This window comes from Passer montanus, unplaced genomic scaffold (genome assembly GCF_014805655.1).
Source record: "Passer montanus isolate IOZ18808 unplaced genomic scaffold, ASM1480565v1 scaffold165, whole genome shotgun sequence".
In the NCBI taxonomy this organism is placed as follows: Eukaryota; Metazoa; Chordata; class Aves; order Passeriformes; family Passeridae; genus Passer; species Passer montanus.
This window is the reverse complement of record NW_024363716.1, coordinates 506,165-531,206: the sequence shown is the minus strand read 5'-3', so window position 1 is coordinate 531,206 and position 25,042 is coordinate 506,165. Positions and strand designations below refer to the sequence as shown.

Sequence of the window (25,042 nt, the reverse complement as noted above, 5' to 3'; positions counted from 1 at the left end):
TGAAAAATTTGCACAGGACTTAAAAATTTGGTTTGCACAGGAACAGCCACAACCTTTCCTAGTTACCAAAGTTAAACAATCAGGCTTCAAGACCTTGAAAAATTTTCATGTATTTGTTCCTTTAGCCTGCTGTGCGTTTTCATTTGCATTTTTGTATTTTCATTTACATTTTTATTTAAGGGGAAAAAAAAAACTCAAACCCACCCCAAACCCCCAAAGAGTATTTTTAAGATGCTCATTTACAAGTTAACATTTAGGTATCTACCTTCCAATTAAATTGACTGATGCTCCCCAAATTCACGTAAATTAGGTTCCTGGCTAGATGTTCTCAGAGCTTTGGCCAGATTAATGGATGTTGTCCAAGAAAAGCATCATTTTTTTGAAATATATTTGTTCTAGGGTTAGGCCTTCAAATTAATTTCTGTAAAACTTGCAGTGAAGAGTAAGCTCTGCCCTAGAAAACTCACCCTTCTCCTCCACATATTTAGTGAGAGATTAATGACCCTTATTAAAAAAATATATATTCTTTTAACTTTTGTTTATACTGTGGAAGTAAATGAGAAACAAAAGCTGCTGCTTCAGCAAAAGCTGGCAATTTTTGTTGCACAGCTTGCTTTTGAAGATGCCCTTTGGTCACTACTGTGTTCCACAGGTGGTTTGCTCTGTGAAGCTGCTCCTGAAATAATTTGGAAGTGTCTTTTGTGAAAGCAGCCCTTTACCTCAAAGATTTCGGGGGGTATATTGCACATTAAGTGGTGTCTATTGATATTTGAAACAAAACTAATTCCTACCCTGAGAACATGGAAAATGCATGGCTTTGTTTATGCATGGCTGGTGGGGTTCAAAAGTTAGATTGAAATCCACACAAAATCTGAGGCTCTTGATTCCTAATTCTGCAATTTAGTGATGAACTCCTCTGCACCCACATTAAAACTGGGAATGCTTGGTTACCACTTTGTGCCCTGGCAATGATCACAAAGCCCCAAAGTGGATTTTTGCTCTCATTTATGTCCCTGACAGTCTGCACCTCCATCAGTTCTTCCCACTGAGCTCAGTTGTGGCCATTCCTAAAATATGAGAGGTAAAAAGTTCCCCAGAATCACTGAGGTCATGGGAAGGCTGAGAGAGACCAACCTCAGCCAGTTTTTTGTCTCCTGAACCTGGGCCTGGAGCTTTGGTGACACTTTAATGTCACTTTACAGCCCCTGCCCACACCTGAGGCCGCACAACCTGCTTCCATTCCTTACCGGCTTTCCAACTTTTGGTGGCTTTTTCTCTTGGGCAGTTTCCTTGGCTTCTCTTCCCTTCTTCTCCTTTGCTTGTTTCTCTGCCTCTGCCTTTGCCTTTTTGGCAGCCAGCTCTTCAAGGACCTGAAAGATGCAGGGAGGAATGGGATTGGGAAAACACAATATCCAACAGGCTGCACTCTCTGAATTCCAGACCATCCCAGAGAAGCCTTTTTGTGCTGATCAACTCCAGCACAGGTGCTGAATATCCCAACTTACCACTAGGGAAAGGCTGATTTCTCTCTCCCAAATCATGGGGGCTTTTATGGAGTAAAACCTGTTCCTGAAGCTATCCAGAAGCAGAATATTCTAATGACACACAACTCAAAGTTCCCTCGGGACCCAGACCCAGATGATGAATTCATAATGAATTATCTCAGACTCAGATGATGAATTTGTCCTGGTGTTTGTAAGGCAGATTGATTTTACAGGGATGGATTTTGAGAGGCTGCCCCGAGGTGTGTCTAATTTCAATATATGGCTAAAGACTGAAATTGTTCTAGTGGCTGAGGGAGATTGGATGGAGATATTGTGACAAACCCTGACAGATACACAGGGACAGCTCAGCATCTTTATCCCTGCAAGCAAGTAGCAGCTGATAACTGGGTACAGCTCCATCAATTCCCATATCTTCAGTTCCTGGCCAATTATACTTTATTATCTGAAAAAGGCACAGGGTGAAAATTTGCTGCTTCCACCATTCTCTTATTTCTAGGCAGCTTTCTTCTCCCTGAGAGGAATTCTAAGATCATTTACTAATGAGTCTAAATCAGAAAACCCATTGAAGTTTATTAATGGACCACTAACACTGTCAGTACTGCAAAAGAGTAGAAATAAAACATTTCCAACTGTAAAATGTGTTTCCTGTAATAGTGAAAATATTTGTTTTCTCAAGTATACCTTTTAATGTACTGAGCACTGGATGCTGGAAGGGGACAATGACAAGGGCTGAGCTTTGCAGCCAGGGCATTTCCATTAGTGGCTCTCCCCAACCATTTCAGTACCTTACATTTAATTAAATATGGTAATTCAAGCCCTGAGCACTGCTCAGTCACATCTTGTGGTGATAAGCAGCGAAGCATTTCATTCCCTGGGATAGATTAGCAGATTGACTGGAGTTCAGAATAGGTTTTTAGTGTCCCAGCAGGCCTGTTGGATCCAAAACCAACAGAGCTACTCTGAGTGTATCTGAGTGCTCCTACACAGCCAGAAACCCAACCCTGTCACCTCTGCTCTGCCTGCAAAGGGGAACCAGAACCATTCCCAGCACCTCAGGGCTGGCTCTGTCCAGCAGGACACCTGCAAACACACATGTGATTGACAAAAGGTCCCAGTTTGCAGCTGTGCCACTCTGCAGGCAGTGTTTCAGTGCATCCACACTCTGAGTGCAGGGATCTGCTTTCATGGTTCTGCACAGAGCAGTCATACTGGAAGGGGTGAGCCAGAGTTTGTGTTCTCATCGACCTGCTGGGATGGCACTGAGCAGCTCAAGTGTCCTTGTCCCTCTGCCTGGCCTTGCTGCAGCTCCTGCAGCTCAGCCCCAAGCAGCTCCAGGACTGCAGAGCTGGGGGAGGCTGTGTGTCTAACCTTGAGTGGCTTCTGTGCTTTTATACAGAACCACTTCCCCTCCAGCTGCAAGGAGGAGCCTGAACCACCTGACAAAACAGGAGGGAAGAAAGGGAATGGCAAGCAAAGGTTAGTTTGAGATTAGTAGGCAATTCACCCACATTTTAGAGTAGGGTTTTGTTGTTTTTTTTTTCCCCTGGAGAAAACTTTATAGTGGAAACAGAAGTAGATGTCTTCTTAAGTTGTTTTGGACTCCCTTTTTCTTTGCTAGGTTGTTTGTTTTTGAAATTATACAGAAAGTAGTTAGCAAACTCTTAATACTGAGGAAGAGACTGTTTCAGTAGGAGCAGATGAATTTTAGCCTCTTTGTATTTTTCCCCAGTCTTTCCTAGGACTCCTATTGTGCCAGTGATGAGTCTTCTCAAGTAACTATTTCTCCAGTGGCTGAAAAGACATTTTCCTTTAAAACTGATGATCCATAAGAGTTGAATTGACTTTTGTATTCCTATATCAGTTCAACCATGTCTCTAAAATCTTGCAGTGCAAATCTCCTTTTTTTTGGAGGCGGGGGAAGAGCTAGGCACTAAACCAGAGTGTAGCCTGTGAATGAAAATGTCTAATGCTGGTTTATATGAGCCAAGAATAAGAAAATTTCCAGCTGCCAGCAGGACTCACTGTTCTGCTATCCACAGACAGGAAGTTTTGGTGTTGGCTCAGGTAAAAGTTCTTCTTCAGGAATAAACCTTTCCTTATTCCTTGAAAGAAAACCTTACTTGAACTTCTTGCCTTTTAGAGTTGTGGGCACAAAAGAAAAGCAGGGCTAGAGTGAGTTTGGGCATGCTGGATCTCCAGCTGAGACAGGTGAGAGCAGCCTCAGAGCCTGGCTCTAACACTTTACAGGGACACAGCCCAGTGTTCCTGGAGGAAAAATTCCTCTCTTGGAATATTGATCTACAGAAAGGAGTTTTGTTGGAATCTAGGAAATGTTTCTTCTTTACGGAGGCTTTTTGGTGTGGTTTTCTGGGGAAGGTAGATTGCTGTCTGTAGGTGAGTATTTTAAGTGATATGTAGTAGAGTTTCCCTAGTTTCCCTTCTCCTGCATAGTTAACTTGAAACATTCCGAATATTTTAAGGCTTTTAGTCCTTCTTTGATACCTTTCTTTTTTTCTTTTAATGTTATTTAATATTGGAAATGAGGAGCTGGGAGAGGGGGAAGTGCCTGTGAAATGGCAACTCTCTTGGCTTATTTTCATGGTGATGAGCCTTAATGAACTACAGGGAAAGATCATAATTTTGTTGGCAGCAGGATAAGGGCAAAGCTAAAAATTGTCACAACTGATGATTATTTGTGGAGCAAAACATAAAAAGCCATTAGGGATAGAAATCTGGAACAGATGCAGGGAGATACACTGATGTCCTGGAATGTTGAATTTCTCTTGAAGAGTAAATAAAGTAGAGAAAAAGCTTCTTTTCAAGGGACAGCACTTCTTTTTCTGACTGAAGCACCAAATGCTCTGCATTGGGATGTCTTTGGGAAGGTATTTGTAAAATGTCATGGAAGCAGTTTGTGCAGAAGGCCAGCTACATTACAAAGTCAAGTAAGGTCAGGGTTGTCAAAGGATCAAGAAATATAGAATGTATAATAATGCAGCAATGGTTCGTGAAGTGATTAATTTGTATTTTATTTTCCCCAAAGTGTCTTTACTGAATAAAATGCTCACTTTTTAAATACAGCTCAGTCTTGATTTTTCATGGAGTTTGACTTGGGAGTAACCAACCCCTGCTCACACAGGAGCTCATACAGACAAGAGGTGAACTCCTGTCCCCCCTGGAACCAAGGACAAAACTCCCATCAGCTTCCATGGGGCTGGGATTTCCTTTCCTATGTTGCCCAGTAGACCAGTGTGTGGAACAAACCCAGTGGCCTCAGGGATTTTTTAATATGCAGCTGACTCAGTGGAACAAAAAATGTTTTACTTGTCTGACATTCAGGTAAAATCATGATTGCACTGAACTTTTCTCTGACCAGCTGCATTGTGGAGATCTCTTGAGGCTGTGACACACATTCTGCTGGCTAAATAGGGAGAAAAAAAACAGGCTCCAAAATTGGTGAAAATCAGATAATTGCTAGTGAAAATTTGTTAGGAAAATAGAGGAAGGTTTGTTTTTTTTTTTTTCCCAGGGTGCAGGGAAAGCAAGCAGTAAAACAACCTCTCCAGACTTTTGGCTTCCATTTTTTTCCATGCAAAGAAAAAGCAGATGCTCAGGAAAGGCAACAAAACAGCTGAAGGTGGGAATTGCAAGCTGGGAGCATGACAGGAAGGTTAAACCCATTTCTCCAGAATGTACCTCCATATCCAGTGTTGCTCAGAATAATTCCTTGTCGTGTTTTCTTCCCCAGCTGTGTTAATCCTTGATGCTGGCAGCTCTATTTGGCATCACATCCCCCAAACCCTTCCCCAGCAATCAGCTCCACTTGCTGGGTGGTTCCCAACAAAGCCTTCTGGGCTCTGGCATGTGTTTCTGCTTTGGAGGCTGAAAACTTCACTGAGGGTCTCCTTCCCTCTGCCTGCCTGAAGAGCAGAGCAGAGCCCAGCAGGGTTTAGCCCCTGAACTTGGCTAAAAGCAGGAGCATGCCCCAAACTCGGTTTTAGTGGGGCACAGGGAGCTGTTTGCAGCAGTTTTCCTGTGTTTTTAGCAAAGCTAGCTGATGGTTAGTGCTGTGCTCCGTGCTGTCCTTACATCCCCCCAAACCACACAGAGACTGCTGTGTGTCCCAGGCTCCTCCCTGGGATCCCAGGGAGGAGTGGATCCAAAATTCCCCATCCCTGGAAGCATTCAAGGCCAGGCTGGATGGGGATCTGAGCAACCTGGGCTAGTGGAAGGTGTCAGGGTGGCTGCAATGAGATGATTTTTATGTCTCTTCCAACCCAAACCATTCTGTGATTCTATAAAAATCCTCTTTTACCATGCCTGTGTTAGAGCACCAGATGCAGAAAAATCATGCAACAGTCTCAGGGGTGGGGCTTTCAGGACCACAGAATTTGGGTTTTGACCTCTTAGTTTTGCTAGCCCAGCACAGTGGTTCACTCAGGGGCCAAATCCTGCTTCCTGTTCTCCCCCACCAGACCCATTACCCCCCTGGCTCCTCGGGATGGGTGGGAAAGGCTCCAAGTGCCGAGCACTGCCTTCAGCTGGGCTTAATCACTTTCCCTGTGTGACACTCGGTGATCAGAGGAAGAGATTATCAGCCACTTCCATTAGCCAGAGAAATCAGGAGAGGGATTTACCAGGAAAATCAACCTACAACACACAAGATAAACTGAGATACTTCCTTCACTGGGATGTTCAATTTGCTTAATGAGCCTTGGCAGTAAATCAAGGCTTAGCCCTGCCTGCACTGGAAACTCTTCTCTGCTGTTCTCTAATTCTTTCCCATCACCTGAGCACTTTCAGTCGTGATTAAGTGGCTGCACAGCCCAAAAGGGAACAGACTTTGGCACCTGATTGGAAACACCCTGAGAAACAACCTCATTCTTTTATTTGCAACCAAAAGTTTTTAATCATAAGGTTCTTGGAGAACTAGAGCCACTGTTAGGGAAAATTGCTACTTAAATAAACAGACATGTTTTGTGACAAAACCTTCTCGAACATCATGATTTTTTTTTTTCATTAAAAGAGGGACAGTACCTGCTCTGGATGTTTTTCAATAAAAATAGCCTTGGAACCACCTGTCTTCTCAGGGGGATAGTCAGGAAACCTGCCCGTGATATGCCTGTGGCAGAAACAAAAGTGGAAGAGGAATTAGAGTTCATAACTTTTCATCTGATTGATAAAGATATTACATAGCAGGGAAGCTTCTTGTGGCAGTGTTTTCTGTCCTGTAAGTTCATTAAGACAGTTACCAATCCATGTCTCTTATCCCATGGCCCAACAAAACCTGCAAATTCTCAGGGAAATTCCTGGGACTGCAGATTCCTTCCTAGCTGAGAGATGGAGATTAAAGTGTTTCTACCTGGAAGTGTCCAAGGCCAGGTTGGACAGGGCTGGGAGCAACCTGGGATAGAGGGAGGTGTCCCTGCCATGGAATGGGATGGACTTTAAGGTCTCTTCCAACTCAAATCATTCTGGGAATGGTTATTATGTTATTTTGCATTATTTATTGTTCACAGCCCAACTGTCTGCCTTCAACGTCCAGTTTTGGGTTTTTTTGTTTTTTTTTTTTAAAGAAGAGTTATTTTGCTTAAATCAGGATTTAATCTCTAAATGTCAGGATTACCATGTCAAGGCTACCACTCCTAAATTTCCAGTGGACTTGATGGTAATGGAAGCTGGGAAGGGGCAGTTGGTGACTTTGTGGGAAGGTTTCATGGGTAACACAGGGAGCTTCCAGACCTTTCAGAAAGGGATTAAAAGATACAGAAAATAACCTCTGCCCCAAGGCCATTTATACTGATAAAACCCTTTAACTTCTTTCCCTTTTGTTGCTTGGTGGAATATATTTGTAAGATTTTCTGTTTGTTTGGTAATATCAGGAAGATTTTTCTGTTCCAAAGAAAATTCTGACAGTGCAGAAAAACCCTTGTGATACTTTCAAACAGCACGGTTATATTTCCTCTAAATGAAATTAAATTTCCCTGGAGAAGGAAACAGCTCAGAAAGGTCAACACTATTCCTAAAAATGTTTTCTTTTTTTTTTTTTTTTAAACAACTGGTACCTTAAGGGACTTTGCTAGGCTGGTGTTAAGCTGCAGGCTCAGTTTTAAGCTGAGATCCTTGGAACAGAGCATCTGTTCTGTTTCTGTAGCACCACGTGTAGGGTTGGGATCTCTTGCTGGTATTAATGCAACACCAATTAGGACAGAATCAACAAACATTCATCTGTGCTTGGGAGCTCTGGCTTGTTCAACAGTTACAAGTTCTACATGCAAACAGATGCAAGTCCTTGGTCACTGCATTCCCAGAAACCAGCCTGCATCAACAAAGGGCTGTCATTGTTAGTGTGTTTTTAAAAATCCATTAGGAATGGGATTTTGGCCTCAAAACCCTGCCTGATCTATTATTTCATGTTAGCTCGTGTTCCATTTTTTACAGACAGCCAGAAAATAGCTCAGTTTTATGTTAAGTGCAGCCTTAAATGCTGCTACAAGTCTGGTAACAGTAAAAAACTTCCCAAAATCTGTAATTGAGGCTGTTGCTACTTCAGTGCCAACTGGGAGGAAGGAAAGGCAAATGCACTGTGGGTGAAGAATCAGCTGGGAGCCCACTGAACATGATACCAGGGCCAGCTTCCAATATTTATTCATGTTACATTTGGTATTTGTACTCCCTTTTTCACTCTTAAATCATTTACAGCTCTTGGAGATGGTGGGGAGTTGGAATTAAATTCTTTTAAAGGCTCCCTCCAACCCAAACCATTCTGTGATATTTACCTTTGGGTATGTATGCTGAGTGTATCTGAGTGCTGTAGAAATCCTACCATATTCTGAAATTGGGAAGGGTTTTCTGGTTTATAATCTGTATTTTCTGTGTGATTCTCCTCCTCTGAGCTTGTGCAGTTGTATGGGGTGATGTGGCTCCTCTCACCTTTTTTTGGCAGCAACTCCAGCAGGTGCTTGTGTCAAAAAATGAGGTGAGGAGAAGACAATGAGCTGAGGAAAAGACAATGCCCATCTTTCCATGGACAGAGGGTCAAGCATTTACTGAGCAGTCAGGGATAACTGGGATTTTCTGGTTGAGGGCACTGCAGGATGTGATTTTCCATGGTCATCAGTGACTGAGAGCAGAGAGTATCAAACATTTTGATGTTCTAATTCTTCCAGGGCATCTGTTTTTTTTCTTGAGTGTATCCATTGCTGTCTGATGGTCTGGAAGCAGCACTCTTAAATCTTATTTCCTACCCACCCTCTTGTGGGTTTTCCTTTCTCTTCTAGGTTGAAATGACCACAGCTTCAATCTTGTAATGCCTGGGAATTCACATGCGTGACCCCCAATAGGCAAATTCCTCCCTTTATGAAACCCTCCGAGTTCAGAGGTTAAACCAGGGACTCATTTGGCCTGTAAATCTGCCCACAAAAATGCAGCCATTCATCTTCCTGGTCAAAAGTCCACTTTAAACATAATGAATCTCAATTTTCATTCCCCCTTCACTTTCTGGCAGCGTTCTACCCAGAGCCATCGCAATGGGTTGTCTCATGCATTTGTCTTGGGATGTTCATTTGGATTCAACTGGACCTAAACTCTTTGGTTTGCAGTTGGAAACACCAGGATAAAAAGAGCAGCCAGAGAAGCTGTGGCTGCCCCCCATCCCTGGAAGTGTCCCAGGCCAGGTTGGATGGGGTTTGGAGCAACCTGGTTTAGTGGAAGGTGTGGGGTGGGACTAAATGATCTTCAAAGTCCCTTCTTACCCAAACCACTCTATTAATTTTAAATTCTTATATCTTTGTGCCATCAGATAAGCTACACTTCATCCAGGGCTGAAGAGGGTCCCACCAGGCGTGTCCCATGACAGCTCTTGAATTAGGAGGAGGTCCCAAACACTGTGGAGTGATTCTGAGCTTGCTTCACAATATTATTTGTTCAAATAATTTTTAACCACCTTCCCCTTCTGAAGCTTCCTTGAAACACTGAAGTATTGGTGATTAGAGGTAATAATAGGGTAAGAAAATTATCCCAGATGATGCAAGAAGTTGCTCCCAACTGGAGCCCCAGCAGGCTGCTTTGTTTTGTGGGAAGTGTGGAGGGGAGCTTTGTGGTGGGAATCCTCCCTGGTTCCACTGCTGATGGGGAGAGGAGGATGTAAAAAGCTTAAGCTCTTGATAACAGGAGCATTAGAGTGTGTAATATATTTGAAAGACATGGTACATGTCAGAGACACCTAGATCCAAGTCAGAACTCTGTGAATCTGTTACTTATTACTGTCTCAGCATTTGCAAGGGGGGAAAATATCCAATTGTACTTTTCCAGCGTCTCATAAAAATGTGTAAATGCCAGAACTGGAAGAAGCAACTCTTATTTTCAGTGTGATTGCTTCAGTGGGAGTGCTGACAACGTGTTAAGCACTGCAAGCAAAAGCAGAAGCAAATTGTCCTGGATTTCTTAGGGAGGATGCAGTTCCAGTAAAACCAATTGCCTGAAGGAACAAATGAAGTTTATAAAATCCCATGGTGGGACTGGACTCGGTGACTGAACAGAGTAAAGAAGGGGAGGTGGAAGGACAGGGCTAGGAAAAAACCTCCTCCTTGTGAGACAAACCCCAGCAGCAGCCTGGGGAGGCCCTCAGGAGCCCAAAGCCTGCAGGCAGGGAGCTGAGGATGGCTCCTGGGGGTGACCTGCTCCTCGTTTTCTGTTCCCAGGCACCGAGCAGCAGCCTCTGCTTTTTTTTTTTGGGAGCCATGCTTGCACTGCTGCAAATAAAAATGAGGAGTGCTGGAGCTCACAGCAGGCAAAAAGATCCTTCTTTGGGTCACAGCCACTGCTTTAACACTACTGCTCAAGGTTTCTGTGCTGAGGAGGATGCTGTTGAAGAAGGGACCTTTAGAAACTGTGGTATGTGAGAAATCCATCACTTTTCTGGAAAGCAGTGAAATCCTGTCAACGGAAGCAGAGCAAGGGTTGGAAAGCAGCTTTACAGAAAAGCCATCTAATTGGGATGAATGGGGGCCCTAAATCTGAATCAAAGCAGCTCAAGTGGAAGAGTAAAGGGATGAACAAGGATGGAGGGGTGAAAAGGTACAATCTTGCACTCCCAGCTGAAAAGGAAAAGGATGTGATGAGGTTTTTGTGCTGTTTCTCAAATTACATTATGTTCTCTGGTTCACTGTTACTGCTCCAAACCTATTCCTCTTACAATAACTCAGACCTGTCAAGTGTAATTGAAAAAGAATGATCTTTTATGGTCTGCAGTGCAAATCCTTTTGTCTGTGATCTGTAGCAAAGAGTTCTGGCTCTTCTGGGCTCAATATTTGTACAGCACAGACCCCACATAAATGTCCAAGTTTTAACTAGGTTCAAATGGTTCTGTAATGTCTCCAAATCACCACCAGACTGGGACAAGTCGGGGTGATTGGCAGGCTCTGCTCAGCCCTGAATGCTGTGGCACCTCCATTCTCACCTCTAAAGTAAATTCTTTGGGAGATGACCCTGCATTGTGCTTGTCTCATCTGCTTCTTCCTCCCTTCCTCATTCAGGAACTCTAAATTTTTTTTAAAGTGTTTTCTCTCTATTCCGCATTGCTCAGGGATGGTTGTAGTTAGGGCTAAATATGGCTTTTGATTTATGAGAACACACCACTGATTTAAACATTTTGTCTGGTAATAGACTCAACAAGTTCCTACCTACTCTGTTCTCTGGCGTGGTTTTACATGTGTTATTCTTTCTTTTTGGCTATGGCTTCTCCAGCTAATTGCATAAAAGGCCTTGTCAGGAAAAATAAATTGTTCTTTGGAGGAACAAGAGTATTTAACTCTTCTCAGGGGAAGAAAAGATGTGGGCTGTGTGCAGAAGAGGAGGCATGAATGATGGTGAAGGCTCTGAGTGGAGGGACAGAGGGGTGTTCTGTGCATAAAAGGGAAACAAACTAAAAGGGGGGAGCTCTTTAAAGAAATAAAACCCCCCTCAGTTGTGTAGTTCTTGCCTGTTTCTGTAATCCCACCTGATATGGATTCTCTCAAACTGCTTAAATAGCAGTGCTGGTTTATTTTAGGTGTCTTTGCTGTGGTGCTTTTTTTCCCTTTTGTGTGTGTGTGCTCTCTTTAGCTCTTTGAAAATCACTTCCAGAAAAAATAACCTGGGCAAATACAGAATTACTTATAAAGTGAGATTGATTTCCACGGGCTTCTTATCATCTTTAATGAGTTTGGACACAGACACATTACAAATGATGTTTCATCTCAGGTCCTGATCCTCCCAGTGTTTGCTTGTACGTGTGGTTGTTATGCATGGAAGCATTTCAGTGCAGGGTAATTGGAGGATCAGAAACTTTATTGTTCTGCATAAATATTCAGCTTTGAAAATTGAAGATCAAGTGTTGCGAGGCCAACAATGTGCAAGGGAAAGCATTCCCATGGAGGAATGAGGACGCAAGGTTTGTGGGGAAAGGTGATATCCTTTATTATAGTAACTATCATAATTAGAATGGTCTTTTGGGTCCCCAGTGCCTGCCTTAGATCTGAAATGGGAGAAGGGAACTTCAAAGCCAAGTAATAGTTGGGAACAGTTGTTGGAGGGGACAGACCTAAATGAGGAATGTGGTAATTCTCCCTGATAGTTTTATTACATGTGGTGTTACTGGCCAGGAAAGGTAGACCTTTGGCTGACCCAGTGCAGTTGTTCATAAGCTGCTTGAGTTCTTACAGCAAAAGAGTCTGTTCTGCTTTGTCATGAAGTTATTACCTTTCCAAGGATCCTTCTGGTCTTTTTGGGATAGCAGTAAGTAATTAGTGTAATGGAAAAATGGGAATCTCTGTTCCCCTTCAGGTGGGCTGGGGCATGAGCTTTCTCTGCCAGGACTCCTGGTTATCCTGATTCCTGCTGTAAAAACCACGAGGGAAAAGGATTTAAATTTTTTTTTTTCTCTTCAAAATTCTGACAAATCATTTCTGGTTTAAAATGGCAATAGGTTTTTCTCCTTGAGATAATTGGAGACATGGATGATAGCACTGCAAATGGCTCCTAGGTTTTTGGATGGGAATAAAAGGCAGCTTGGGCATGAATAATGCCAAGGAAAACCAAAGCCACTTATTCTTCCAATATTAGCTTAAGTTAAAAGAAAACTTGCTACAATCAGAAGAAAAAATGTGTAATATTGACACTGATGAAATGTTCTGGTGCTCTGATTTTGTGTGTCCCTCCACACACTCAAAAAATGTTGTTCAAAGTTTTCTCAGAGCTCACATTTGAATTAACTGAGGATTGGGAGAAATCACATCCTGGCTGATGTAACTGAACTGCTTGGCAAGAGCTGATACCAACCAAGCTGTGCTGAAGGCTCAGACAAACCTAGAAGACACTGAATGTACCCACCAAGCATGGAAATGGGAAGATTAAAGAGGCTGGAAAGCAGATCCCTGGAAGGTTATTTAGGGTTTTTGGCTTGACTCCTGCAGTGCAGAACAGCCTTGGGCAGAGCTGCTGGTAAACGTGATGCAAGGTGTGGAATAACACTGACAGCATCTCCTGATGGATCTGAGCATGTCCCATCCCTGCCCCTGGAGGGAAAACTGACATCCAGCACTACCCCAGTGGTTGATTTTCCAGCTCTGAAGTTCCTTGAGTGCATTTATTTTGGAGTTGTTGATCACCCTGTGTTTTCCAGAGCTGCATTCCTCGAGGGATTTCTCCAAGGATGAAGGGCTGCTCCCCCTCTTTCCCAGTCTGGCTGTCCCCAGGCTCGTTTCCAGTGTCTCCAGCCTTTGGAGGAGAGCAGGGTGAGCAGCCCTTGCTGAGCAGGAGAGCTGCCCCCAGGGGCTGCTCCAGGGCTGGAACAGCTCCCATTAAACTCTCATCTGCTTTGATTTTCTCATGTCTTTCCACTCTCCTCAGACCAGGTCAGAAATACAGAAGCTGGCTCAAAGAAACACCAGGTCAAATTCCCCCTGCATTTACTGAATTCCTTACCTTTGGTCAGCTTATCCTGCCAGCATAGAATGCCCAATCCTGGCTCAAATTTGGCAGAATTTCCAGTGCTCAGCATTCAGCTTAAGAGACTGAAACAATTATGGGCAGTTTTAAGCAAGATTACTTTAACCCAGACTAGAAGCTTTGCAAGAATAGTTTTCCTGCAGAGTCAGCCAGAGGGAATCAAGAGTACTTTATTAACACAATATGAATCCTGTAAAGAGGAAAATAAAGCATGCCATTTTTTTTCTAGCAAGGCCAGCCAAAAGAAATAACCTGCCCTCCAACATCACAAGTTTCTTTGGGATTTGGAGTGAATATAAGTGAATGTAAGAGAGCATTTTGTTTTATGGGATTTGTTTATGAGAAATTCGAGCAAATGTTTTTGCTTCTCAGAAGTCAAGGTGGACCAAAATGCATCTCTACAGGAGGGGAAGAAGGCTCTAACCTGGCTGCTTTGCCATGGCCCATCACTTAAAACTGAAGATAATGCAGTGCCCTTGGGGTGTGTCAGCCTCCCTGTGTGTGCTTTGCAGCAGGGATACCCTTTATATTTACCTGGAAAATTGGGAATGGGAGCCTGGAAGGAGCAGAGAAGCTCTATGCTGTGATCCACCCTTTTTTCAATACTAGATAAACAATATTTCCAACAAGTAGAACATGTAGGAGTGATATGGTGATTAGACAATCCTGCTTGTGGGGAAATGATGTGATTTTCATGGATGTAATTTTTCCAGTGTGATGAAGATGGATGGATCCGAGGTGGAATCAAAGGTGGCATCAGACACATTTCAGTATTTCTATCTCTGCCTTATATCTGTGGTATCAGTGCAGAAATGCAGCCCAGGCTGGCAGAACTCATTTTTTGCCTCTCTGGATTAAAATGCTGTCCAGCCACTGTGTCACGGCTGTCCCACTCACAGCTCACCATGCCCCTGACCTGCTGCCTGACCATGATTTAACCTGAGGAGCTTCCAAGGACAGAGTGTGACCAGGTTAATCAGGCATTGCATCACTCCTTGGGAAAGTGGCTGGAGAATTCATTAAAACTGGAATCACTCTTTGCACCTAAGACTGAACTGCCTTGAGAAGCACTTGTGATGCAGCAGGAAAACATCAGTGGGCAAGGAGAAGTTGAAAATGGTTTTTGGGAATGTAACCAGACACTGCTTTCTCTTTCACTGCCCAGAATGGGTAAGGCTGGAAGGGACCACAGTGAGGGTCTGGTCCAACCTCCCTGCTCCAGCAGGGTCATCCCAGAGCCCTGGCACAGGATTGTGTCCGGATAGCTCTGGAATATCCCCAGTGAGGGAGACTTCACAGCCTCTCTGGGCACTCTGTTCACTGCTCAGTCACTGCCCAGGGATGAATTTCTGCCTCCTGCTCAGGTGGAACTCCTGGGCATCAGCATCTGCCTGTTCCTTGTGTCCCATTGCTGGGCCCCATGGAGCAGAGCCTGGTCCATGCTCTGGAACATCCAGATAGATAAATATCCACCCTTTGGGTATTTATACCCGTTACAGAGGTCCCCTCCCAGCTGTGCCTCCTCTAGAGCTCCTCCTTTCCTCCTCAGAGATGCTCCAAATCCCTTCATCACCTCTGCTGGACCCCTCCAGGAGCTTCTTGTCCTGAGGACCCCAGAAGTGGACACAGCACTCCAGAGGTGCCTCCCAGGGCTCAGCAGACAGGCAGGATCTCCCTGACCTGCTGGGAATTCTCTTCCTGATGCACCCCAGGATCCCATTGACCTTCTTGTCCCCTAGGGAACACTCATGGCTCAGGGACAGCCTCCTTGTCTACTTCAAGAGATCTGGTTCTCTGTGGCTTATGTGAAAGCATAAATGAACTATTTAATGAAAATTCTGAGGCAATTTCAAGCAGATGAAAGCAATCTCAGTGCTTGATTTTTCCATGTTCATCCCAACTGGCTTGTGCAGCCTTATTGGAATAAATCCCCATCAGGTGTACACAGAGTGTAAAACCAGGGGAAAAGGGAGAATGTTGCAGAAGCCATCTATAAAATTAAAGATGTTTACACTCCTGGCCAATGCTAATAACCAAAGAGCTCACTAGGAAAAAAAAATAAATTAGAACCTCTACTTTGGCACTTAAAAAGTGTGGGAAAGGACAAGGAGAAACATTCCAGATGAGCTCAGCTCTAAGCCAGGCATGGTATTAAGAGCAGCCATTTATCAGGAGTTTTAGCTCAAAACCCCAGTCATCTCTGCAGTCCAAGAAATACACTGTAATGCCTGGAGGTGCCAAGTTCCTTAACTCTCACCTTTTTAGTTTTGGGGGAGAAAAATTGGAGTGTTCTAGTCCTGTACCTGTTTGGTGTGGCTCTGGTGCCTGATCCGTAGTCTCCCAAAATTGGCTGGAATTGTGCAGACTGATAGAGTTGAATACCTTTTGCCTCTCCAAATGACTGATTCCTTCTGTATGTTACTCAGCAGGATATACTCAGATTTAATCAAAAATAAGCACAAAGTACAGCTTTTTTATTATTGTTAATTTAAATGATGGATTAATAATATGCTTTTAAATAATTTCTTTGGTAGATGGGGTCGGTGCTGCTGAGAGTTGCTGGCAACGTAGCAAAGAGCCTGGAGAACCAGGGATAAAAGGTATATTCTCTGAGAATTTGCAGCTGGAGCCTGCTCTGGGAAGAAGCAGAGACAGGTAATTTCCCCAAAGTGGTGGAACAGGCAAGGTGGGGTGGGAAGTGCAGTTGGGAGGTGAGCCCTGCAGGGCAGCTTTGCTCAATCTTTTGTGTTGCTTTCCAGGCCTGGAGACGTGACTGTGCTGCTTCCCAGGCCTCTCCTGAGGATCAGTTGTCTGGGATGGCCTCATTTCAGGATAGCAGAGCTCCCTGGGGCAGAGGATGGGGAGCTTTGGGCAGAAGGGAATGCAGGCACACACGTGGGAGAGGCGGCAATCAGCCGCTCCCACCTTCGCTCCCAGGCTCCCCAAACTGCCAGCCTTGCCACACACAGGGACAAAGCCACGTGCCAGAGGTGCTTTCCCAGGAGGGGATGGAGGTGGAAGGATGTTCTGGGCACGGAGTTACCCCCTGTGCAGCAGCCCTGAGAGCTGAGCCCGTGATGGGAAGCACACGTTAGCACATGGCACAGCTGCGGTTCTGGAATTGGCTCCCTTGGAAACAATTCCAGTTGACTTGGAATGCTTTTGGAGTCCTGCAGCTACACAGGCTGCAGCCTTTAACTCACAGCCATGCTGTCAACCAGCAGCTTCAGGATTGGTTGCTGGATTACAGATGCTTTCCAGAAAAAAAAAAAAATCTGGGAAGAGCTGTTTTAGAGCTGGTTTTCCTGTGTGATGGGGAGCACAAAGCAGGAGAGTAAATTTCCTTTCCAAGCCACCAAAGCATTACTGAGGCAGTAAGGGCCTCTGGGAAGAGACAGGGGAGTATTTGAACAGATTTCAGGGCCAGACAGTTTCCTGCTATTCCATAAATGTCTCAGGAAACACTGAACCAGCTCTTTTATGCTTCTACACCCTTTGCTCAAGTCATGGAATCAAGGGATAGTTTGGGTTGGAGGGACCTTAAAGTTCATCTCATTCCATACCCTGGCCAGGGACACCTTCCACTGTCCCAGGTTGTTCCAAGCCCTGTCCAGCCTGGCCTTGAACTCTTCCAGGGATGAGGAAATTCAAACATTTGTATTTGGCATAAGATCTTAGTGATTTAGTTATTATTGCTGTTGATATATATATTTTGTACAAATAGAGCCTAAGAAGACTCACCTAAACTCCCTTATATGCTATTAAATGTCTTTTATTCAGCCTAGGATGATCCTAAGTCTGCCTGACACAGCACACAAACCATAACAGCTGGGTGTTTTTAGAGTAAATGACTATAAATAATTAGAATTTCTGTTGTCTCTGCACAGGGCTGAAATGCAGCATGACTTAAAAGCCCTGGACTCTGACCTGGATAATAAAAACAACCTGCTTGATGGAGTCTGACTAATCTCCCCCATGCTGAAATTCCCAGTAAAACTGAAACACATTGGCTCAGGAAGGAATGGATGTGACTCAGGTTTCAGGCAAGTTCTTGCTCTGCCCACAGAAATACTGTCATCAAACATTTTCAGCCTTGAATCTGAGTACAGGATTTGGACAGAGTGGCTTTAATGTGAATTTTACCCTGGGAAGAGCTTCCCTAGGTGATCACCAACCCTCACTGCGCAGCTAACAAAGAAGCAGCCTGGTAGTCTTGAGGGAAATAATCAAACAATAATAAAAAAGCTTTGTCTCAGGTGCCCTTGCCATATTTCCCAGCCATGGGATTGCAGCCAGTGTTCTGCTGTCACCTAGAGCCTGTTCCAGCTATTCCACCGTGGAGATCTTAAGGTTTAGGGGATAACCTGCTCCTGTTGCCTGTATCTTCCTTCCCCCTCAGCTCCTCCAAGCTGCATTTGCAGTGTAAACCTGGAATTTTCTGTCCTGGATGGTGCAAGCCTCCTGGGTGTGGAATTCACTTGGAATTCAGCACTTGAGGAACTTGTCAGCAGCCTGTTAAATAATCCTGTTGGCACACTGGAGCCACAGTGCCCTGAATCAGCCTCATGTTCCACCAGACATTCCCCTGCTGTGCTCCCCAGGGTGCAAACTGGGAAAAAGCCCCTGCCAGTGAAAACAGGGAAACAACTGGATTTCAGAATTAAACATATCCTTCTTCTCTTGGGGAAAGAATAACAGGCTGTCATCCACAGCCACATTCCCAGCCATAACTTGATTCCTTCATCTTCTCCAAGTCAAATCTGTTCTCTTGGCAATCAAGTCTTTTTTAATATATTCACCTGCCACAGACATTTGGGAACTGCTCTTTTGTCTTTGCCTTGGAAACACTTCCTATTTTCTGTCAATCTTTGGTCCTAACTGTGCCTATTTATCAAAATGGTAACTCATAGGGGTTTTTTTCCCCCCAGTTTTATGCCACTTTCATCCCTTCTCTTCTGATTCTGCCTCTCCAGCTCCTCGTGGCTGCTTCTGCTATCCCTTTGCTCTGCTTGTGTCAGTCCATGCCACGGTTCTTTTTTACCCCACTTGCCTCCTTTCTTCTTTGCATTCTACAGAGCCCAGGCTGAAAATGCCTTTTCCAGCTCCTCTGCTGGCTTCTCCAAAGAGATCCATCTGTGGAGCAAGGGCTGCAGCTGGGGAGCCACTGCTCTGTGCTTCATGCTCATTTTTATTCTCCCTAGTTCTGAGCTTTCCCCTTAGTCTTTCTCTTCCCAGAATATCCATTAAACACCTCTCCTCTGCCAGCCACTGGCTCTTCAGTGCTTCTACCAGGCACCAGTGGGACTCCTGGCTCTTTTTTCTTTGCCTGTTTCTTGTTTCTGTATCCCAGCAGATCTTTGCTTGTTGGAAAGGGGGAAGTGGGGAAAATTGCTTCTTCCTCCTGCTCTGTATTAACTTGTTGGAGAAGACACCTCTCCCTGTTACAGTAGAGTGAAATAATAGCTGGGCTGGGTCTCTTCCCCTTCCCCTTGGGATTCATTCCCCTCTTTCTTTCTTTCTTTTTCATTGATTAGGACCAGGCTGTGCTGGTTAGACCAAGAGCAGATCAGATGGCAGAGCAGGCTCCCCTGGGCCAAGCCTAGTAGGTATCCAGCTGGATTCCTGAAAGAGAAACCAGCTCCAAGGTGAACATCAGGCCCCAGTTATCAGTTTGAAACACCCCACTGCTCTGTTCCTGCCTTCACAAACCCAGCCTGCTGTGTTAGGACTCTGCTTGAGAAAGGAATAGAGGAGGACAGCAGCTTAACACACCCACTGAACGGGCACAGCCTGCAGGATTTTCCAGGAGGGAAAAAAAAAAAAAAAAAGCCCAATCCTGCCTTTCAGACATGTAGAGCTGTATTATAACAAGCTTCTGGCAAGTGTGAGTCCCTGGGTGCCACTGATGTTTGTGTCTGTGCGAGTATCTATGACAACAAATAAACCTAATGTTTGGGAAGTGTCCTTGGGAATCTCAGTGGGGGGGCTGCTGCATTAGGTCGGGAACACTTTGCATTTTCAGACTTTTAATTCCTAAGTATTATGGAGATGAGTATGAAGTGCTTTAGGAAAATGAACTAATTAGTTACCAGATTTTATTTTTCTTGTGTGCAAATGGGCCAGCTCAGACTAATGCTATTTACTTTAGCTGATTCCAGACTTTTGGATGTATAAAGGACGGAATATTTTTAGGAGTTTTAATTCTAAGCAGGAGGCTTAGCCTCAAGGTCAGTGGACTGTGGGTATCCATGGGTCACTTGCAGCCATTTGAAGAAGGTAGGAAAGGGAGTCTAGCCTCAATTTTTTGTAATGGTCAGTTTTGCTTCTAGAGTGCTACAAATCAAAAATTGGGAAGCCTGGAGTTATTGATAATAACCACAGAGCAGTGGTCAGGTCTGCAAGAATGGATCAATATAGTTAAAGGCATAATAATTATGCTAAATAAATGAAAATTTCTAATTGGACCCATCTTTTTGCTCACAGGGGTTCTACTTTTCTCTTTGGTCCTCATGCCTTTTGGAACAGAAATTTCTCTACTATCCCTGTAAAAATTCACACAGGCTGAGGGCAATCTTGCCTTTGGTCTACAGCTGAAAACTACAGAGACAGAAACTAGGGCAGGAATGGGAAAAGGTAAAGCCTTTTTGGGCAAAGTGATGTGGGAGCAAGCAGGTTGAGGAGAGCCTGGTCTGTAGAAGAACTGTGCTCGCTGTGGCTTTGCTGATGTGAGGCTGTTGAGATCTGAATGAGCTTTTCATGGTGCTTCTGCACAATTTGAGTGCAAGCGTGGCAAGAGGTGTGCAGTGCAAATCCTGCCTGATGGAGAGGTGAGTATCAGCTCACAAAAGCTAGAAGTTCTGAGCATTCCTGAAAAAGGTGCTGAGGAAAAACCCCACCACAGGCAGAAAGTCCAAAGTGCCACGGCACTGAAATGTGTTTTTCCCTGGTTTTGCATTGGTGAGCTGCTTGGAGAACAAGACTGTGATTCTGCCTGGCTGTAACAGCCTTGAAAAAGGCTCAAAACCAACAAAATTCTATGAATCCCCCTGGAAGTCAACGGGAGTCTGCTTAGAATGAGGACAATTAAATAACATCAGGAGCTGACCCTCCTTCATGTGAATGCAAAACCTCTCAGGGAAAGGAGAGATCAGTCAGGGAAGACCCCTAAGGGCTTTGAGATCTGAGATAGCTGAGTGTCTATCTGGAAAGGAATCATCACAGTGTTTGGAAAGCTGGTGCAGATGTGCTTATGTGCAGCATTGGTGCACTTGGTGATTAAATAAGAGTTCAGGAGCATGACTTGCTATGTTGAAAACCCCTTGGGGAGCTCAATTTGCACCTGTGCTGTTTTAAGAATATTCTTTCCATTCCTTAGAAATTTGGATAGTTGAATGAGCAAAATCCAGGATTGCAAAGAGCCCTTTGCACGTGTTTTCAATCACTGCACAGAGGTGGCAATCATAAATCCAAGTGTCAAACTAGAAATAAAACGTTATCTTGGAGTTTGTGGTGATTTAGAAAGCAGAATTGGTGATCTTATCAATGCCTCTCTGGAGATGTGACACCAGGGTTCAAGTGGCCTTGCTGTTTCAGATATCTGCAGCCAAGATTTATCTGTGTGTGGGAAATAGATGAATCCAGGGGCTTCCTGCTGGTGCCCCCCAAAGCCATGGAGCTGCCTCCATTAATGTCAGCACACTCGTAAATTCTGAGCTTGCACTGAAGGAGGCAACTTCTGCCACTGCACAGAAGCTTCCAGAGGTGTCCCCTGCCTCCTGTAAATCCATGGACACCCAGTAAAGCAGATTAACTGCAGGTGAACTTCATAACAGCTGTCCCTCCTTTGGAATTAGAGGGGTTCACACTTCTAAAAAGATAACAGCATGGTGCTCCCATAAGCAAGAAAGGCCTGAAGGTGTATTTTGTTGTTGTTTTGTTTTCAATGGCTTTCAGGTTAGGCAGTTGATTCCAATCCATGGGAAAACAGGTTGCAGAGCTGCTGGCTCCACTCTCCCCCGCCATAAACAAACAATTCTCTTGTTTCTGATAACTTATTTCCCCTCTATTAAAGGAACCCGGTGGGTTATTTGCTTTGGTTCACTCCTCCCGTGAGCCAGTGGTGCATTTGCATTCCATTCCTTTGCTCCCTCCAGCCCTAAAGATGCCTGCCAAAATTAGTCAACAGATAACTACACAGTGGAAGCTTTTAAGAACGTGTTAGGAAAGGCTTGAACATTACCCATTAATGTTTACAGCTCCTAATTATGTTAATTAATCAGTCTTGGAGGCTGTCTCAGCCGGGAGCCCAGAGGCAGGATTTCAGTTCCCACAGATGTTCTTTAAGACACTGCCATGGCTGCTTGCAGTGAGGAGCTCAGCATGCTCTGCCTGCCAGGGTATTTGTGCTGGGTCCTGGACAGCCTTTGCTGGGTGGTTCATGCTGGATTTGGAAACTCCCAGCATCTGGGAGCAGGCTGGGCTGTGTTCAGGGAGAGGGATGCTGAATGGGAGCTGTCCCTGCAGAAATGCCTTTTGGCAGGGGAGAGAGGCACTCAGAGAGCACCAGCACTAATTGTTGGGATACAGGGATTACTGCCTTGGCAAAACCTGGGACTGCTGGCTCTGTCAGAAAACAGAGGTGAAACTAGTGATGGAAAACCACCCCCAGACATTGCCTCTTCTAATAATGTTTACTTCTGCAGGAAGACCAAGTGTTTGGGCAGAGGACAACCCAGGTTGTGCCATCCTCTCTCAGAGCTTCATTTCCATAATTGAGAGCTTGTCTTTACTCTCTTGAGGAAAACCAGAAGATTTGGCTAAGAGACACAACCCTGCAGAGGAACTCAGAATGAGAATCTCCTTGTTTTGTGCTATTCCCAAAAGAATTTGGTTTGTGTAAACTGCACAAAGTACAAAAGGGCAGGTGAAGATGTATTCAACTCCACGTGAGAACAGGAGAAAATATGGTGCAGGTACAGATCCCTTTCTAATTCAGTTCAGCTCACCCTTATCTGGTGGAATTAGCAGACAACCACTTATTTATCCCCATATCCTGATTTTTACAGATCCCTTTCTAATTCAGTTCAGCTCACCCTTATCTGGTGGAATTAGCAGACAACCACTTATCCCCATATCCTGATTTTTATCATGAGCTCACAGCTGCTCCTAGCTAGTAACTTCTGCTCCTGAGTGGAATGTCACACGCAAGTGCTTTGTGAGTGTGTGGCAATCCTTTGATGATGACAGGGAAAACAAGTAATGAGAATTTTCATTAGGTGAAAAGAGAATGGTTCTTCACCTATCTACAGACAGCTCCTGTGGGCAGCAACTCCTCTCTGTGCTGAATATCAAGTGCCAAATACCAAATAGACATTTTTGGGTAGGTTCCTACAGCAGGAATGCCCCTGCAGTGTGGGAAATGGATTTGTAGAGAATTTTTAAAGTCTGATAGAAGGTTTACATAGTATGTATTTGTATGTAAATACAAATTACAGCAGGAATTCCTGCAGGAGTTCCTACAGCAGGAGTGCCCCTGCAGGAGTGGCAGAGAAGAAGGGTTTTCCAGACTAACAGGACATTGCATGGAAAGAGGCCTGTGATTAAGGGGCTGGAGGTGTCTCTGGTTGTGTTCCAAGGATCTTCAGGCTGGCACTTGCTCTAGGACAACTGTCTGGTGGAGTGCCTCATGGCACCAAACCTGGTTTTTAAGCAATTTTCCCATCAGCTGTTCCAGGAGTGGCTGCCATACTGTGTGGAGTCTGCAGTCCATGCTCTGGGCTGCTTGGAAAGCAGTGCTGGCAGGCTGAGGTGAGCCAGATAGGACTGGAAAGCAGCGCGAGCCCGGAAGGATTCGGAGCTGGGATTCCTTGGAAGCAGAGCAGAGGGGGTGCTGCTGTTGGCACTGCTGGGGTGCCATCCCTTTCTGTCCTGTTGGCCAGGCTTCCCTGCTCACGGATTGCCTGGCAGCTTCAGCACTGACTCCAAAAAAGCAGAGTGCATGGAGTGGAAATGTGATAAGAGCAGTGCCTGACACTGATGCCTCAGGTTTTAGCTTTTATATTTTTCAGATTCTGTGCTGCTTCAGTGTGTACACTGCTTTATTCTGAGCTTCATATTAGGGCATGGTAAGCTCTCTTCACAGAGTAGGGAGACTAAACAATTCCTTCTCTAGCTGGGGATCAAGGATAAATGATCCAAATCTCAGGCCCAAGAGCAAAAACAACATGGACTGAAGAGAGAAAAACAAGAAGGATGGGACTTGATGGGCTAAAGCTGGAATTGGACAACTCCAATATGCAAATGGACCAGAACTTATAAAAGTGAGATATCCTGTGACTGGTTGTCCATTTTGTGACCATTTTGGGTTCATCTTGGGTGTAGCTCTGGCTGGGCTCTCGTGCTGCCCAAGGTGCATCCATTGAGGAAATCCTTTTATAAATCCCTGCTTTATTCTTTAACTCTGTCTAGTCTCTGTTCTAGGTCAGCCTCCACAAGACATCAACACAAATGAACACTTTCCCTGTTCTGTGGGGTTTCAGTGCAAAAATCTCTCTCTCCATTCATCTCCCTCCTGCCTCCCCCTTCCCCACCCCCCCAGGGAGCCCCAGGAACAGGAGTATTGGCAGTAAACTCAGCTCCACAAAACAGGCTGGGGAAAAAAGGGAAACAAAACACCATCACTTCCTATTTCTTTCTCTTCCCTCTGCATCAAAGCCCAGGCTGGCTGTCAGGAATGTTCAAAATGAATAAATAAAGCCCAGGAACCCCCCCTGCTTCAGGAGGAGTCTCATTCACTCACCATGAAGCTTGGCCAATTCCTTTTCTGACAGTACTCGAGTCAGCAGGCAGAGCAAGAAGATCATTCAAAGCTAATCAGTAAAGTGTAAACCTATTATGAAAGCACATTTACCCCTCGCCGCCTCCTCCCTCCCGAAAACCAATCCCCAAATCTGTGGGAATAACACACAGCCTCCATAAAAGTTGCTATTACTTGGATCCCCTGTTATTAGGTCAGCGATGGCACTGATGAAATGCTCCCCAGAGCTCTGAGCAGTGGTGGATAAATCCTGCCAGAAATTCATGGAGTAATTTGTTACAGCTCCAGGGCATGAGGCACAGCACAGCAGAGCCCGTGCATGAGGCTCTCCCCTGTGATTCTGGAGGCCATCTCTGGTAATAAAAACCTCATCTTGATTTCTCATCCTTTGTATTGATTTCTGTCAGAAAAGACTTGTCTTAGACAAAGATACTGCTGTATTTCTGTGGATAATAAAGGGATCCTTCTCCCTTTTTCTGCCCATCCCTTTTTGAAATTCGTTTTAGGGATGACTCTAACAAGACTCGTTATTTGGGAACTGGTTTATCCACAGTGGATAAAGAGTTGAGAAGATGATGACTGGCTTTGCATATTCAGCACAAAACCTTAAATGTAAAATTACAGAAAAATGTTTGGTTGGGAACAGGAAAGGAAATTGAAGCTACAACCCCAGCTCTGCTGTATCTTAACATGAAACTCTGTTATTAATTGAATGGATGGAATGTGTGGGACT

The 25,042-nt window shown here is 44.6% G+C and overlaps 1 protein-coding gene across 1 annotated transcript in view; it reads right to left on the bottom strand.

Annotated features, from left to right (window-relative positions):
* Positions 1-25,042, bottom strand: part of IQCA1 (IQ motif containing with AAA domain 1) — a 100,480-nt gene that overhangs the window by 41,568 nt on the left and 33,870 nt on the right. Inside the window, exons 7-8 of the mRNA XM_039703611.1 lie at positions 6,543-6,627; positions 1,248-1,370 (exon numbers count right to left, since the gene is read on the bottom strand). Of these exons, the coding sequence (XP_039559545.1) occupies positions 1,248-1,370; positions 6,543-6,627 (208 nt within the window). The remainder of the gene's footprint in view (positions 1-1,247; positions 1,371-6,542; positions 6,628-25,042) is intronic.